This window comes from Panthera pardus, unplaced genomic scaffold (assembly GCF_024362965.1).
Source record: "Panthera pardus isolate Hobbes unplaced genomic scaffold, ASM2436296v1 HiC_scaffold_2, whole genome shotgun sequence".
Classification (NCBI taxonomy): Eukaryota; Metazoa; Chordata; class Mammalia; order Carnivora; family Felidae; genus Panthera; species Panthera pardus.
Genome location: NW_026526765.1, coordinates 29,749,873 through 29,767,156, shown reverse-complemented (window position 1 = coordinate 29,767,156; position 17,284 = coordinate 29,749,873). Strand labels below are relative to the sequence as shown.

Sequence of the window (17,284 nt, the reverse complement as noted above, 5' to 3'; positions counted from 1 at the left end):
ATAGAATCTGAAGCAGGCTCCAGGCTCCGAGCTGTCAGCACAGAGCCCGATGTGGGGCTGGAACTCACAAACTGTGAGATCATGACCTGAGCCAAAGTTGGATGCTTAACTGACTGAGCCACCCAGGTGCCCCTTTTAAAAAATTTTTTTTAATGTTGATTTATTTTTAAGAGAGAGAGACAGAGTGTGAGTAGGGTTGAGGCAGAAAGAGAAGGAGACCGAGACAGAATTCGAAGCAGGCTCCAGGCTCTGAGCTGTCAGCCAGAGCCCCTGCGGTGCTCAAACTCACAAAGTGTGAGATCATGACCTGAGCCGAAGTTGGATGCTTAACCTACTGACCCACCCAGGTGCCCCTCTAATTTTAATTTCTTGAGCAGCCACCATAAGGCTGTACTGTGTTTTCCTTTGTGGCTGTACTGGTTTACATACCCACCAACAGTGTACAAGGGTTCAGTTTTCTCTACATTCTTCCCAGCATTTGTTTCTTGTCTTTTTGATAATAGCAATTGTACCAGGTGTGAGGTGATATCTCATTGTGGTTTTGATTTGCATTTCCTTGATAATTAGTGATGTTAAGTACCTTCTCATGTACCTGTTGGCCATCTGTATGTCTTCTTTGGAAAAATGTTTACCCAGATCCTCTGCCCATTTTTTAATAAGATGTTTTTTGTTTTTTTGTTTTTTGTTTGCTATTGAGTTGTAGGACTTTTAAAATATATTTTAGGTATTAACCTCTGATCAGATATATGATTTGCAAATATTTTCTTCCAGTTGGTAGGTTGCCTTTTCATTTTGTTGATGGTTTCCTTTGCTGTGCAGAAGCTTGCCAGTTTGATGTAGACCCACTTGTTTATTTTTGCTTTTGTTGTCTTTGCTTTGATATCAAATCCCCCCCCCCAAAAAAAAAAAATCATTGTCAAGACCAGTTTCAAAGAGTTTACCATCTATGTTTTCTTCTGGGAGTTTTATGGTTTCAAATCTTACATTCAAGTCTTTTCATTCTTTTCGAGTTGATTTTTGTGTATGGTGTAAGATAGGGGTCTGGTTTCATTCATTTGCATGTGGTTATCCAGTCTTCCCAGCACTATTTTCTGAAGAGACTATCCTTCCCTGGTTGAATATTCTTAGCTCCTTTGTCAAAATAACTGACCATATATGCATGAGTTTTTATTCCTGGATTCTCTATTCTGTTCCATTGATACATATGTCTGTTTTTATGCCAATTTTATACTGTTTGATTATTAGTTTTGTAATATAGTGTGAAATCAGGAAGCATGATACCTCCAGCTTTGTTTTTCTTTCTTAAGATTTCTTTGGGTTTTTTTGTGTGTGTGTGTGTGTGTGGTTCCATATAAATTTTAGGATTGTGTGGGGTTTTGTGTGTGTGTGTGTGTGTGTGTGTGTGTGTGTAATATACCATTGGAGTTTTGATAGGGATTGCACTAAATCTCTAGATTGCTTTGTTAGTATAGACATCTTAACAATATTAATTCTTGTAATCCATGAGCACAGAATATCTTTCCATTTATTTGTGTTGTCTTCAGTTTCTTTCATCAGTGTCTTCCTGTTTTTAGAGTACAGGTCTCTCACCTCCTTGGTTAAATTTATTCCTAGATATTTTATTTTTGATTAAGTTTTCTTTCTGATAATTCATTGTTTGTGTATCCAAATGGAACTGATTTTCATATTGATTTTGTATCCTGCAATTCATTTATTTTAACCTTTTTTTTTTCAGTAGGGTTTTAGGATTTTCTTTTTTTTTTTTTTAAGTTTCTTTATTGAGAGAGAAAGAGAAAGAGAGATAGAGGACATGCAGGGGAGGGGCAGAGAGAAAGAGAGATTCCCAAGCAGGCTCCACACTGATAGTGGAGGTTTGAACCCACGAACCATGAGGTCGTGACCTGAGCCGAATTTAAGAGTTGGACGCTCAACTGACTGAGCCAACCAGGTGCCCCAGGATTTTCTGTATATAACATGTTATCTAAAAATAGGAAGTTTTGCTTCCTCCTTTCTGATTTGGATTCTCTCTTTTTTTTCTTGCCTAATTGCTTGTTCTGGCTAGGACTTCCTGTACTATGTTGAATAAAAGTGGTGAGTTTGGGCATCCTTGTCTTGTTCCTGATCTTAGAGGAGAAACTTTCAGGTTTGTTTGTTTGTCTGTTTGTGGTTTTTTTGGATTTTGAATGTGATGTTAACTATAGCTTCTCATATTATACCCAGTTTGTTGAAAGGTGTTTGTTTTTTTTTTTTTTTTTTTTTTTACCATGAGTGGATGCTGATTTCTGTAGAATGTTTTTTCTGCAAATATTGAGATGATCATATGATTTTAATCTTTCATTTTGTGAATGAGGTGTATCAGATTGACTGATTTGCAGATATTGAACCATTTTTTCATCCCTGGAATAAATCCCACTTGATCATGGTGTATGATCCTTTTAATGTACTGTTGAATTCAGTTTGCTGATATTTTGTTGAGTATTTTTGCTTCTGTTGTTCATTAGAGATAGTGGCCTATACTTTTCTTGTAATGTCCTTGTCTGACTTTGATATAAGGCTAATACTGGCCTTATAAAATGAATTTGGGAGTGTTTTTTCTCTCTTCAGTTTATTAGAATAGTTTGAGAAAGATTGGCATTAATTCTTTAAATGTTGGGTAGAATTTGCCAACAGTGAAGCCATCTGGTTCTGTTTTTTTTTTTTTTTTTCTGTTAGAAAGTTGTGATTACTGATTCAATGTCTGTACTCATTATTGGTCTGTTCACATTTTCTGTTTTTCATGATTTAGCCTTAGTAGATTGTGTGTTTCTAGGAATTTATTCAATTCTTATAGGTTGTCTGATTTGTTGGCCTATAGTTGTTTGTAGTGCTCTCTTATGATCATTAGTATTTGTGTACTATCTGGTTGTAGTGTCTCCTCTTTCATTTTTAATTTGTTTAAGCCCTCTCTTGTTTTCTTTTCTTTCCTTTTTCTTTTTTTGAGTCTGGCTAAAGGCTTGCCTATTTTGTTTATTTTTCCCAAAATCCATCTCTTAGTTTCTTTCATCTTTTCTCTTGTCTTTTTAGTCTATATTTCACTTATTTCTGTTCTGATCTTTATTTCATTTCTTCTACTAACTATATACTTAGTTCTTTTTTCTAGTTTCTTCAGGTATAAAGTTAGGTTGCTTGAGAGCTTGAGTTGGTTGACTGACTGAGCCACCCAGGTGCCCCAATAACAACTTAACTTTTAATGCATACAAAAGCTGTGCTTTTTTACACTACTTTTCCTCCCACATTTTTATGTTTTTGATGTCAGAATTTACATCTTTTTACACAGTGTATTTATTACCAAATTATTTTAGTTATGTTTCTTACTTTTAATACTTTTGTCTTTTAATCTCCATACTAGAGTTAGAAGTGTTTTAATCGCCACTAATACAACACTAGGGTATTCTGAATTTGACTATATATTTACCCTTACCAGTGGGTTTTATACTCTCATATAAAATTAGTATTTTCTTGTTTCAGCTTAAAGAACTTCCTTTAACATTTCTTGTTAGGCTGGTCTATGGTTATGAACTCCTTCTGTTTTTGCTTGTCTGAGAACTCTTTTAGTTTGCTTTTAGTTTGCTGTGTAGAGTATTCTTGGTGAGCAGTTTGTTTTTTTCCCAGCACTTTGTATATATCATGCTACTTCCTGTAGTCTGCAAAGTTTCTGCTGAAAAATATACTGATAGATTCAGGGGGTTCCTTGTATGTAAGAAATTGTTTTTCTTTTGCTTTTTTAGATTCTTTATTTGTCTTTAACTTTAGGCAATTCAACTATAATGTGTCTCAGTGTAGGTTTCTTTGCATTTATGTTATTTAGAACTCCCTGAGTTTCCTAAATCTAGATGTCTGTTTCTTTCTTCAGATTTGAGAAGTTTTCAGTTATTATTTCTCTGAATAAGCTTTCTGCTCCTTTCTCTTTCCTCTCCCTTTGGGACTTCTATAATGCATATCTTGATCTGTTTGTTGGTATCCCATAAATACCTTAAGTTTTCTTCATTCTTTTAATTTTTTTTTCTTTTTGCTCCTCTGATTGGATGAATTCCACTGCCCTGCCTTCTACTTTTCTGACCCTTTCTTCCACTTGATCCAATATGCTTTTGAACCTTTCCATTGAATTTTTTAGTTCTATTATCATATTTATTAGCTTTGTAGTTTCTGCTTGTTCCCTTTTTATATTTTCTATCTCTTTGTTGAAATTCTCACTTTGTTTATGTATCATTTACATAATGATGCATTTTTTTCCAAAATTTTATTTAAGTTCTAGTCAACATATAAGGTAATAATATTCTCAGGAGCAGAGTCTAGTGATTCATCACCTACATACAACACCGAGCACTCAACACAAATACCGTCTCCGATACTCACCACCCATTCAGCCTGTTCCCCCGACCACTCCCCCCTTAAACCCTGTCTTTCCTCCATCACAGTTTCCCATGGTTTGCTTCCCTCTCTCTCTCTCTTTCTTTTTTTCCCCTTCCCACATGTTCATCTGTCCTGTCTCTAATTCCACATATGAGTGAAATCACACAGGTTTGTCCTTCTCTTCCTGACCCATTTTGCCCAGCACAATACACTCTAGCTCCATCCATATCATGGCAAATGGCAAGATTTCATTCCTTTTGATGACTAATAGTCTATTGCATATATGTACCACATCATCTTTATCCATTCATCAGTCGGTGGACATTTGAGCTCTTTCCATACTTTGGCTATTGTTGATAATGCTGCTATAAACATCAGGGTACATGTACCTCTTCAAATCTGTATTTTTGTATCCTTTGTGTAAATACCTAGTAGTGCAATTGCTGGATCGTAGGATATTTCTATTTTTAACTTTTTGAGGAACCTCCATACTGTGTTCTGGGGTGACTGCACCAGTTTGCATTCCCACCAAGAGTGCAAGAGCGTTCCCCTTTCTCTACGTCCTTGCCAACACCTGTTGTTTCTTGTGTTGTTAATTCTGATAGGTATGAGGTGGTATCTCATTGTGGTTTTGATTTGTATTTCCCTGATGATGAGTGATGTTGAGCATCTTTCCATGCATCTGTTAGCCATCTGGATGTCTTCTTGGAAAAATGTCTGTGTCTTTTGCCCATTTCTTAACTGGATTATTTGTTCCTTGGGGGTTGAGTTTGATAAGTTCTTTATAGATTTTGGATACTAACCTTTTATCAGATATGTCATTTGCAAACATCTTCTCCCATTTTGTAGGCTGCCTTTTAGTTTTCACTTTGTTTATCCCCTGACCTCTGTGACCATTCTTTTGAATCTCTATCAGGATATATCATTATTTCCATTTCATTAACATCTGTTTCTAGAGATTTATCTTGTTCATTTGTTTGGAACATAGTCCTGTTCATTCATTTTACTTGACTTTCTGTGTTGGTTTCTGTACATGAGATAAAGCAGTCACATCTCCCAGTCTGGATAGAGTGGTCTTGTGTAGGAGATGAACCTCATCAACCAGCTTGGTCTGAGCTTTTGATTGGCTCTGAAACCTTTGTGATTGTCTAAGCCTCCTTCTTTGTTCTTAGTGGCTCCCAGTAGTTGGGGGTATGCCAAGACTTATCAGTGTCCCAAAGGGGTGGGTTAGTTTAGCATCTAGATACAGCCTGATTGGAATTTGGACTCTTAGGCAGCATATGGCAAAGTCTATGTAATCCCTTTCTGGGGAGAAACTGGGAGAAGGATGTTTTCCCTGCTCCCTGTGAACTCCTGGACCCAGGTGTATAGCTACAGGGGGGTGCTCCTGCAGTCACTAAGAACTGCTTCTTTGTTTGCTACACTCCTGTGGGCCTCATAAATGCAAGTTCCATTGGTTATCAGAGACAGGTGATCTCAGGACCTGTCCTTCAGTCAGCAGCTACAAAAGCTGGGGCACCCAGATGTGTGTACAGGCTGCTTCCTAGAATATGCTGGTAACTTGGAATGGGCTAGATAGAGAAGACAGGGGAGGTGTCCATCAGCTTTCTTGTTTCTGAGGTATTGTAGCTAGCCCCCAGATGTATGCAGCTGGATACCTTCCAGGAGAAGACTATGAGATGGGTGTTTTTGCCTGCTCCTCTGTGCTGAGCCCTTTGGGGATAGCTGCAATGAGTTTTCATGCACCTGTTAATAACTGCTGCTTTGTTTGCTGTGGTCTTGTGGGACTCATGAATGTAAGCCTCATTGGCTTTCAGATCTAGGTGTTTTGGAGGCCCATCCCTCAAGTGGGAGTCTTAAAAGTTAGGGTGCTAAGTGTGGATCCAAACCCTCACTCTTCAGAGAAAAGTTGGGAGTTCCCTCCTGCTTATAGGGTGGTGTGCCAAGGGTGGGGTTTTTGGTTAGAATGTGTCTCAGCCTTTTCTGTCTGTCTCTGTGTAGATATTTTCTCATTTGCTTGATACGTAGGAATCAGTCAGCTAGTTTCTAGATTTCTTACAGTGGTAATTGCTTTGTGTGTAGTTGTACGTTTAGTGTTTCTGTGGGAGGAGGAGAATTCAAGGGCCTCGAATGTCACCATCTTGGTTGACTTACCTCCACATTTTCTAATTCTATATTCTATTTTAAAGTGCCTTCATTCTGGGGCACCTGGCGGGCTCAGTGGTAGAGCATGTGACACTTGATCTCAGGGTTGTGAGTTGAAGCCCCACGTTGGGCATAGAGATTATTTATAAATAAATAAATTAAAAATTTAAAAATAATAAAGTGCCTTTATTCTAAAATAGTTTAGGGTATTATGGAGGGTACTTTGATGAACACTGGGTGTTATATGTAAGTGAAGAATCACTAAATTCTACTCCTGAAACTAATATTACCCTATATGTTAACTAACTAGAATTTAAATAAAAACTTGAAATAAAAACAAAAACAGAAATAAAACAGTGTATTGTAGGTTGCAGGGTGTGTGTGTGTTTTGTTTTTGTGAGATTTTTTTCATTTTTTGAGATCAGTGTCTATTATCCTAATGTAGCTTATTTAAGATACTGTGATATTTGTTGTCACTGAAATTTGTGTTTCTAGGTGATGCATACTCAAATTTCTAAATAAGAGACTTAAAAGAGATACATCCTGTGTATTTTTACCCTTTGTGTCATTTTGGAATAATTACTAAGTGCCTTTGTTATAGCAAAGAGAATTAAGTGAAAGCAACTTTACATTTTTTTTATTTAAAATTTTTTTAAGTTTATTTATTTCTTTTGAGAGAGAGAGAAAGAGCGAGCAAGGGAGGGGCACAGAGAGAAGGGGACAGAGGACCTGAAGGAGGCTCTGTCCTGACAGCAAAAAGCCCAATGCAGGGCTTGAACTCACAAACCATGAGATCATGACCTGTACTCAAGTTGGACGCTTGACTGACTGAGCCATCCAGGCGCCACAGCAACTTTACATTTTTAATGTTATTGTTTTGTGACTTGAAAACATTGGTAACATACCTTACAAATTTGTAAGGCTGATTTTTTTTGAATGCTATTTAGATAGTCAGGTTTGTTTTTTCCAGGTAGAATAAAGACTTGATCAGTGCCTCAACATAAAATATTGAGTTGTAGAAATGCAGTAAATACTTGATAAATGAATGAGACATTTAATCAGGAGAAGGGCTGTAGAAAATATTAATAATCTAAAAAATATAATGAAAAGTATGGGATTCAATAGTGAATACTAAGTACTGTAAATTATGGTTTGTTTTTAGGTGCTAGAGAATCATTACTCTCCATCTCAGAGTGGACCCGACATTGTGAGTGATTGCAAAACAGATGCTGGCTGTTCTGTTGCAGTATCCACTCAAAGTGGGACTGATGAAAGAAATGATCAAAACAAATCTCATCAAAGTATGTTGAAGTAAGTTTTTGATTATACATTCCTTTTCAGTTGATGATACCTATTCGATGGTGTTTGGCTTAAAGGTAGGAATTGAACGCTTGAAAGGTAAAGGAATGAGCATTTCTTTGAGTCATAGAGGAGGAAGTGAGTATTTTCTGAAGTGCTTTTAACAATTCATTGCAAAATGTATTTCTTCCCTGTTGATCTAGCTTACATCTTCTGAGAAAGGAGCTAATTCTCCTGAGAGATTCTCTTATTATATTAATTGATTTCCTGTGTCAGAGGATGCTGAGTTAATCACTTCATCCATTTTTACATATGAAGCAGTGTATCTCTGAATAACAAGGTTGAGCCTTTAAAATTTTTTTTTTTTTTTTTAACATTTATTTTTGAGACAGAGAGAGACAGAGCATGAATGGGGGAGGGTCAGAGAGAGGGAGACACAGAATCTGAAACAGGCTCCAGGCTCTGAGCTTTCAGCACAGAGCCTGACGCGGGGCTCGAACCCACGGACCGTGAGATCATGACCTGAGCCGAAGTCGGCCGTTTAACCGACTGAGCCACCCAGGCGCCCCACAAGGTTGAGCCTTTAATAGCAGGAAGATTCCTTTGTGAGAATGGCAAGTGTAGATAAGTTGAAATTATTTCAATTATTTGAGTAAATAAAAATGGGGATGTTTAGTCATTCATTGAACAAACTTTTATTGAGCTTCTACTATGTACCAGACATGGTTAAAAAACAAAAGACTATAAATATTAAACCTAATGTTCCTTTTCAGTAAACTGAATCAATTCAAAGGAAGCTTTTTGTTTCTAAGAATGAATTATAATTTAGCTGCCTTATTTTTGTCAGTGGAATACCAACTGAAGCATTCAATCCTGAAACAAAGGAAACCAAAGATAAGATTATTTCTGTTACTGATGATACTGAAAAAGAATTTATAGATATTGATGAGGATCTTCTAGAGGTAGAAACATGTAACCAAGAGGAAATGGAAATACAGCTATCAGACCATGAAGGTAAGTTCATTAATCTTTTTATTTGGCTTTATTAATTTGAAGTTGGTGAATGATTATCTGGGATAACTTAGTCTTCTATCTAAATTAGTATGTTTATAATAGCTTAAAACCAAAAGTTAAAAGAGAGTATAATATTTATAAAATGTTGAACATATTAACTCAAAACCCGAATTTACAATTCTTGGGCTTTTTGCCTTGCTTATGTAGTTATCATGGGCCTCTTCATTTTGTGAACCAATTTTATGAGCCTTTCCTTGGCAGTCTTTGTTAAAACAGAAACTCTCAGAGCTTTAGCATGGCGTTAAGTATGCTTATCTGAGGTGTTTCAAGGCTCATCTGGGATTCACTTGAAGAGAGGTTGTCTCCATGTGTTTTTAAAGAACATTTTATAAGGGGGTTAGAAAATATTTCTGCCATTATACATGTTTCCTGTAATATTTCTGAACCTTCTAAAAAGTAAACTGGTTTTTTTCAAATGGTTCCTTTTCTCTTCCTCCTTGTTTCCCTATAGAAGTTACCAAAGAGCCTATTGGAAATCTTAAAAGTTCCCATATTGCCATTTACACGCAGACTTTACCGCAGCATTTAGAAGAAGTAAGTCAATAAATAGTGGATAATGTTATTTAAATTATACTTATGTGTTTTTGTTTAATACATCCAAACAAGGCTACTATCTTTTTAAAAGTACATTGTGGGTTGTAGAGAATCACCAGGCATGCAGCATTTTTCTTTCACTGAAATCCTGTCATTCATAAGATGTCTAATAATTTCAGGCAATGAAAATTTTATTTCATAAACTGCTTAGCAAATTAAGAATAATGGAAGTGTTGTATATTCAAAATGTACAATTCAGCTGTAATATACAGTCTTTGCACTTATATCACTTTTATGTATTCTTTGTTTTCTCAAAACTCAGTGCACTGCATTTCCAGGTGGAACACAGACATTTCTAATTATTGAAAAATTTCCTTTAAAAATGCTTAGTTTTCCAAATGTACTTATTAATCATGTAGCGATGGGTGTATGTAATTTACAGTGTATTTGTAAGTGTAGTGTAAATAATTTGCACTGATATTATTTGTCTTTGTACTTTACTGTGCTCAGTGGCTCAGGGTGATGGGCCAAAGGCAGTTCACATGGTTAAAAATCTGATCAGAGCAGCATTGGCAGTTCATTTTAATGTGTGATTTCTCGCTTGCTTTTAGACTGTTGTTACTCCGGGCCAAGTGGTTAATGTGAAACTCCAGACACCTAAGAGAGTAATACCTATTTATTTGATCCCTTTTTTTTGGGTATTATTAATTTTAACAGCATTCCACAGGAGAAGTTCAGTGTCCAAGGGAAGAACCATTGGAGACATGTATGGAGAAAAAATCAACTGGACAGAAAGGGTAAGGGGGAAGAAAGTAAGGAAGTGATTATTACTGTCTTGTTTACCTCAGTAAAAGAGGCTCATTGCTCTTAAGGATTCATCTGGGATTCATTTGATGAAGAGGTTATTTTTCTCCTAATTTGCAATATATATTTTATGGTGATATTGTGTTCCTAGTGAAATTTAACTTCAATTTATAGCAATGGTAAATTCTGATCTTTAGTAGATGTTACAGACTTCTAAATCTTGGTAGAATGAAATAAATGATATCTAAAGTAGCTTTTGTTCTCTCATCACGATTAGCTTTATCAAAGTAAAATATAGCTGTAAATAGACCAGAGTTTGTTCAGCTGCTAATTAGGGAAACGCCTTGTCATACTGGTTCCATTTTTGTTGGATCAAATGAAGAACCATTATGAATCAATATGTGTGTATAATTGTTTACTGTTGTGGTATGATTACCTCACACTATAGGGCTATTCTGCTGGCTAGCATATAATTGCTTCAAGGAGAGCTAAAAGCAATTTTTGCCTGTTGCAGGTGGAACATTTCTTAATTTTTAGAATTTTTGAAGTTTTAGAATTTTAGAACTACCTTGGGTAAGAGAGGCAACATGATTAGATTTTCTTTCTCTTCTCAATATTCAAATTTTGTTCATTTCTGTGGACAGTTAGCCGAAAAGATATATTAAATGTGATGTGCCTTTACAAGTAATATAGATATTTCTACTAATAAAAAACTAGTCTTTACAGTTTCCAAATGTATTAGGGGCTTAGGAGTGTTTCTGAGCAAAATGTCTGCCTCTGCCAGAGGTAGAATTTGAGGTCCCAGCTAACCTCATTTTGCCTCATTTCAGACTCTTCTATTTCTCCTGGGCAGTCAACAGTGTTCAAATTATATGTTCAGCCATCCTGACATATTCTTTGCTTTTTATTTGAATCTGTTACTAATTGCTATGGAGACAAATGTAAACAGACTGTAATTATGAGCTAAGCATTATAGAGAGTTAGAGAATATTTAGACTCTTAGATGGCTGAGCATTAGATCACCTGTACCTTAGAAAATGTGAAGAATATCTTCCTAATCAATTACTAATCTTTAATTATAGTATGATCGAAACCTTTTCAAACCCTGAACACACCGCTACGTATTCATTTTGTGTAGATACAAGTTCAGAAATTTCTAGGTAAGAATTTCTGTATATTTATACCCTTTTGATATAATCATGTTTTACAAATAGATAAGAGAATGAAACAATGCCTACTGTGCTATTTTGAAATAATTACTAAATGTTTTGACTAAAAACAGTAAAATGAAAGCAACACGAAGCATTGAAAGAGGAATGTAGGTACACATTTCTGACACCTTTAAGTTTATTATTGAAAGATTTTCCTCTAGGGGCGCCTGGGTGGCTCAGTCGGTTAAGCGTGATTTCGGCTCAGGTCATGATCTCGTGGTTTGTGAGTTCGAGCCCCGCGTCGGGCTCTGTGCTGACAGCTCAGAGACTGGAGCCTGATTCAGATTCTGTGTCTCCCTCTCCCTCTCCCTCTGCCCCTCCCCTGCTCATGCTCTGTCTCTCTCTGCCTTTCAATAATAAATAAACGTTTAAAAAAAATAAAAAAAAAAAAAAAGATTTTCCTCTAACAGTTGTGTTTCAAAGATATACAAGAACTATTCTAGGACAATCTTTTCTGGAAAAAAAGGTACAATTAACCCTTGGACAATATGGGTTTGAGTCACTCAAGTCCCATTACATGCAAAATTTTTTTGATGAATATAGTACAGTACTATAAATTTATTTTTCTTATGATTTTTTAAATATGAAATTTATTGTCAAATTGGTTTCCATACAACACCCAGTGCTCATCCCAACAGGTGCCCTCCTCAATGCCCATCACCCACCCTCCCACCCCCCATCAATCCTCAGTTTATTTTCAGTTTTTAAGAGTCTCTTATGGTTTGGCTCTCTCCCACTCTCCCTCTCTAACTTTTTTTTCCTTCCCCTCCCCCATGGTCTTCTATTAAGTTTCTCAGGATCCACATAAGAGTGAAAACATGCAGTATCTGTCTTTCTCTGTATGACTTATTTCACTTAGCATAACACTCTCCAGTTCCATCCACGTTGATACAAAAGGCCATATTTCATTCGTTCTCATTGCCAAGTAGTATTCCATTGTGTATATAAACCACAATTTCTTTATCCATTCAACAGTTGATGGACATTTAGGCTCTTTCTATTATTTGGCTATTGTTGAAAGTGCTGTTATAAACATTGGGGTACGAGTGCCCCTATGCATCAACACTCCTGTGTCCCTTGGGTAAATTCCTAGCAGTGCAATTGCTGGGTCGTAGGGTAGGTCTATTTTTAATTTTTTGAGGAACCTCCATACTGTTTTCTACAGCGGTTGCACCAGTTTGCATTCCCACCAGCAGTGCAAGAGAGTTCCTGTTTCTCCACATCCTCTCCAGCATCTATAGTTTCCTGGTTTGTTCATTTTAGCCACTCTGACTGGTGTGAGGTGGTATCTCAGTGTGGTTTTGATTTGTATTTCCCTGATGAGGAGTGACATTGAGCATCTTCTCATGTGCCTGTTGGCCATCTGGATGTCTTCTTTAGAGAAGTGTCTATTCATGTTTTCTGCCCATTTCTTCACTGGATTGTTTGTTTTTCGGGTATGGAGTTTGGTGAGTTCTTTATAGATTTTGGATACTAGCCCTTTTTCCGATATGTCATTTGCAAATATCTTTTCCCATTCCATCGGTTGCCTTTTAGTTTTGTTGATTGTTTCCTTTGAAGTGCAGAGGCTTTTTATCTTCATGAGGTCCCAATAATTCATTTTTGCTTTTAATTCCCTTGCCTCTGGAGATGTGTTGGGTAAGAAGTTGCTGCGGCCAAGGTCAAAGAGGTTTTTGCCTGCTTTCTCCTCAAGGATTTTGATGGCTTCCTGTCTTACATTTAGGTCTTTCATCCATTTTGAGTTTATTTTTATGAATGGTGTAAGAAAGTGGCCCAGTTTCATTCTTCTGCATGTTGCTGTCCAGTTCTCCCAGCACCATTTGTCAAAGAGACGGTCTTTTTTCCATTGGATATTCTTTCCTGCTTTGTCAAAGATTAGTTGGCCATACTTGTGGGTCCAATTCTGGAGTCTCTATTCTATTCCCTTGGTCTATGTGTCTGTTTTTGTGCCAATACCATGCTGTCTTGATGATTACAGCTTTGTAGTAGAGGCTAAAGTCTGGGATTGTGATGCCTCCTGCTTTGGCTATTTGGGGTCTTTTGTGGTTCCATACAAATTTTAGGATTGCTTGTTCTAGCTTTGAGAAGAATGCTGGTGCAATTTTGATTGAGATTGCATTGAGTGTGTAGATAGCTTTGGGTAGTATTGACATTTTAACAATATTCTTCCAATCCATGAACACAGAATGTTTTTCCATTTCTTTGTATCTTCTTCAATTTCCTTCATAAGCTTTGTATAGTTTTCAGCATACAGATCTTTTACATCTTGGGAAGACCCATAATCAGTGAAGAAATTGAATCAGTTATCAAAAATCTCCCAACAGATAAGAGTCCAGGACCAGATGGCTTCCCTGGGGAATTCTACCAGACATTGAAAGCAGAGATAATACGTATCCTTCTCAAGCTGTTCCAAAAAATAGAAAGGGAAGGAAAACTTCCAGACTCATTCTATGAAGTCAGCATTACTTTGATTCCTAAATCAGACAGAGACCCAGCAAAAAAAGAGAACTACAGGCCAATATCCCTGTTGAAGATGGATGCAAAAATTCTCAATACAATACTAGCAAATCTAATTCGACAGCATATAAAAAGAATTATTCACCATGGTCAAGTGGGATTCATTCCTGGGCTGCAGGGCTGGTTCCACATTCACAAATCAGTCAATGTGATACATCACATTAATAAAAGAAAAGATAAGAACCATATGATCCTGTCAATCGATGCAGAAAAAGCATTTGACAAAATTCAGCATCCTTTCTTAATAAAAACCCTCGAGAAAGTCGGGATAGAAGGAACATACTTAAACATCATAAAAGCCATTTATGAAAAGCCCACAGCTAATACCATCCTCAATGGGGAAAAACTGAGAGCTTTCTCCCTGAGATCAGGAACACGACAGGGATGTCCACTCTCACCGCTGTTGTTTAACATAGTGTTGGAGGTTCTAGCATCAGCAATCAGACAACAAAAGGAAATCAAAGGCATCAAAATTGGCAAAGATGAAGTTAAGCTTTCACTTTTTGCAGATGAGATGATACTATACATGGAAAACCCGATAGACTCCACCAAAAGTCTGCTAGAACTGATACATGAATTGAGCAAAGTCGCAGGATACAACGTTAATGTACAGAAATCAGTTGCATTCTTAAACACTAATAATGAAGCAACAGAAAGACAAAGAAACTGATCCAATTCACAATTGCACCAAGAATTATGATTTTCTTAATAACATTGTCTTTTCTCTGGCTTACTTTATTTTAAGAATATAGTATGCAATACATATAACATACAAAGTATGTGTTAATTGACCATTTATGTAATTGGCAGGGTTTCTGGTCAACAGTAGTAGGCTATTAGTAGTTATGTTTCTAAGGAGTCAAGTTATATGTGGATTTTCAACTGCACAGGGGTTGTTGCTCCTACCCCCTTGTTGAAAGGTTAACTGTAGTGGATACATTACTTAAAGTTGCCTATGTTCATCCTCTAACAGATTTCTAATAGTGTATGAAATGCTTTTAATTCTCTCATAGAACAGATTCATCCAGTTCTGTCTTTTAAACTTCTTTTACAGAGACTGCAGTATGTTTTTAGTGCTTAGAAATCTTGCTGAATGGGGTAACATAGCATAGCCTTACTTTAGAAAACTTCGCTGTTACTAGAATTTATCTCTTTGCTACTTTTTGGAAACAAAGGCCAGTAAAGTTGTCTTAAAAAAAGCAAGTCAGTCGTAAAGCCTGTTTTTCATGAATTTTCCAAGTAAAGTTTTGTTATTGAGCTTATTAGTATTACGTTTGATAAAAGACAAATATTATTGCTGAAAGGGAATGAATGTGCACCCAAATAATCTAAATGCAACTTAATATGTTCTTTTCTTTTTAGAGACATGGTCAATTTATTTGGATATAATAGGCCTGCTCCCTTAGTTTATGAAATCAATTTCCTTAGAAAACATTTGAGTACCTGCTGTATTTAAGGAATCATCCCCACATATTTTATTTAAAAAAACCAAAAATTTATTTTGATCTTTAACTTTTATTCCTAAGTAAGCATTTTTTTGTTAGCATTTAATTATAAACTTTGGGATTTGTTTGGAAATGAAGTGTTTATAATACTGTCGTTTCACATTTAATGATGATAAAGAGGAGTTTGCTCTACTCATCTTAGAATTAAGCAATTTTTGTAACCCATATTTTCTCTAGTTTTAATTCCATTCTGGATCATTAAATTTAGTGACAAAAAATATTTCTGGTATAGCTAATCAGAATAATTGCACAGGTCTCAAACTCAGATGCATGCAGGGACCAGGAAACTAATAAATGTGTGAACTTTCCTGGATTGTAACACCATAGGGAAGGGACCGTGGCTGACTAGACATTATATCTCCCTTAATAAAACGGCATTCATACGAGTCACTGTGCTGATGACAAATGTGTCTGGTGGCTGAAGAGTACACAGTGATAGGTGTTAGGGTTTAAATTTCCTGAAAACTTCCAGAAAGCCTTAAAGTAGAAAGAAAAGGTGATCAAAATATTCAGATTGTAGACAACTAATTTGTTTTTTTTCTTGATTGTGTTTTTTATTTACACGCTTCCACACAGTGGCCAGATCTCTGCATTTAAAGATCCGTCTTCCTCAGTTCCGCCTTTCATATCAAATGGAGTCAGTGTGTCTTCACAAACACCTATGCCAACACCACAGCAGACCCAGAGAAATGAACCCAGGGCTCAATTACCAGATTCTTCAGATTCTGTGAGGCAGATGCTCCAAGATGAAATGTTTAAATTAGTTCAGGTAAGTACATATCCATATAAATAAGTAAATCGACATGTGTGATACACATGTAAGGGTTTGAAATATGAACAAACTGTTAGAAACTAGAAACGGACAAGTTGAAATTAAGTTGCAGGGTTTCTCTGCTTGGGCACTCAGTGCTCCTGTATTATTTTTTAATAATTGGAGGGAACCTGTATTTTTTTAACCTGTGGTGTTTCCCTACTGGTGTGTTTCATTAAGTACAAATTCTTCTGTTGGGCTTGAAGGACCCACAGCCAGTTTTTACCTTCCCTCTTTTCCCCTCATACTCTCACGGGTCCAGTGGTTCCCAGAGTGTGGTCCCTGGATCAGGAGCATCAGCATCACTTAGATGTTAGAAATACAAATTCTCAGGCCCCCATTCCAGTCCTGTTGAAATCAGAAGCTCTGGGATGGGGCTCAGCAAAGAGTGCTTTAAGTCCCCTAGGTGATTCTGAATCATGCTAAAGTTTGAGAACTAACACACTCACCTGTCCTCATTATAGCTGCTATTAATTTCCCTTGCCATTTAAGCCAGTGTTTGTGCTAGTGGTTCCTAAGCTTTTCTGCATCCTGAAATCACCTTGTCATCTTAAAAAATACTAATCCCCAGATAATCTGATTTTATTGCTGTGTGGTGTGGCGTGGCCGTGGGGATTTTTAAGTGCTTCTCAGGTGATTCTAATGTGCAGCAGAGTTTATCAACCACTGGTGCATGCCTTTGCCTTTCACCTAGTCAGCCTTTCTATGGAATTCTTCATTCTTCACCTGTTTGCTAATCTTTGCTTTTTTTTCCTACTGAAAACCTGGTCACAACACACTCATTTTAGGACTTCTTTAATTATCCTCATTTCATCCCATCAGATCACTACTTTATGGTCCCCGGGATGTTTATGTAAACTGCTTTATAGATAGTCCCAAGTCTCATTATGATTTTATATTTCCAGTTGACAGCTTCTTGAAAGCGGGGAGCTATTCTTTTCTTCCTTTAAAAAGAATCTCTCCCAGCTTAGCTTCCTGCTCAGCATTCATGG

The 17,284-nt window shown here is 36.6% G+C and overlaps 1 protein-coding gene across 9 annotated transcripts in view; it reads left to right on the top strand.

Annotated features, from left to right (window-relative positions):
• CPLANE1 (ciliogenesis and planar polarity effector complex subunit 1) overlaps positions 1-17,284 on the top strand; it is a 137,669-nt gene that overhangs the window by 61,648 nt on the left and 58,737 nt on the right. For 8 of the 9 annotated variants that reach the window (XM_053906939.1, XM_053906935.1, XM_053906934.1 and 5 more), the window contains 6 exons: positions 7,700-7,848; positions 8,684-8,850; positions 9,362-9,444; positions 10,162-10,241; positions 11,331-11,408; positions 16,058-16,250. In XM_053906939.1, coding sequence (XP_053762914.1) covers positions 7,700-7,848; positions 8,684-8,850; positions 9,362-9,444; positions 10,162-10,241; positions 11,331-11,408; positions 16,058-16,250 — 750 coding nt within the window. The remainder of the gene's footprint in view (positions 1-7,699; positions 7,849-8,683; positions 8,851-9,361; positions 9,445-10,161; positions 10,242-11,330; positions 11,409-16,057; positions 16,251-17,284) is intronic. The other variant, XM_053906936.1, reaches the window with a different exon arrangement.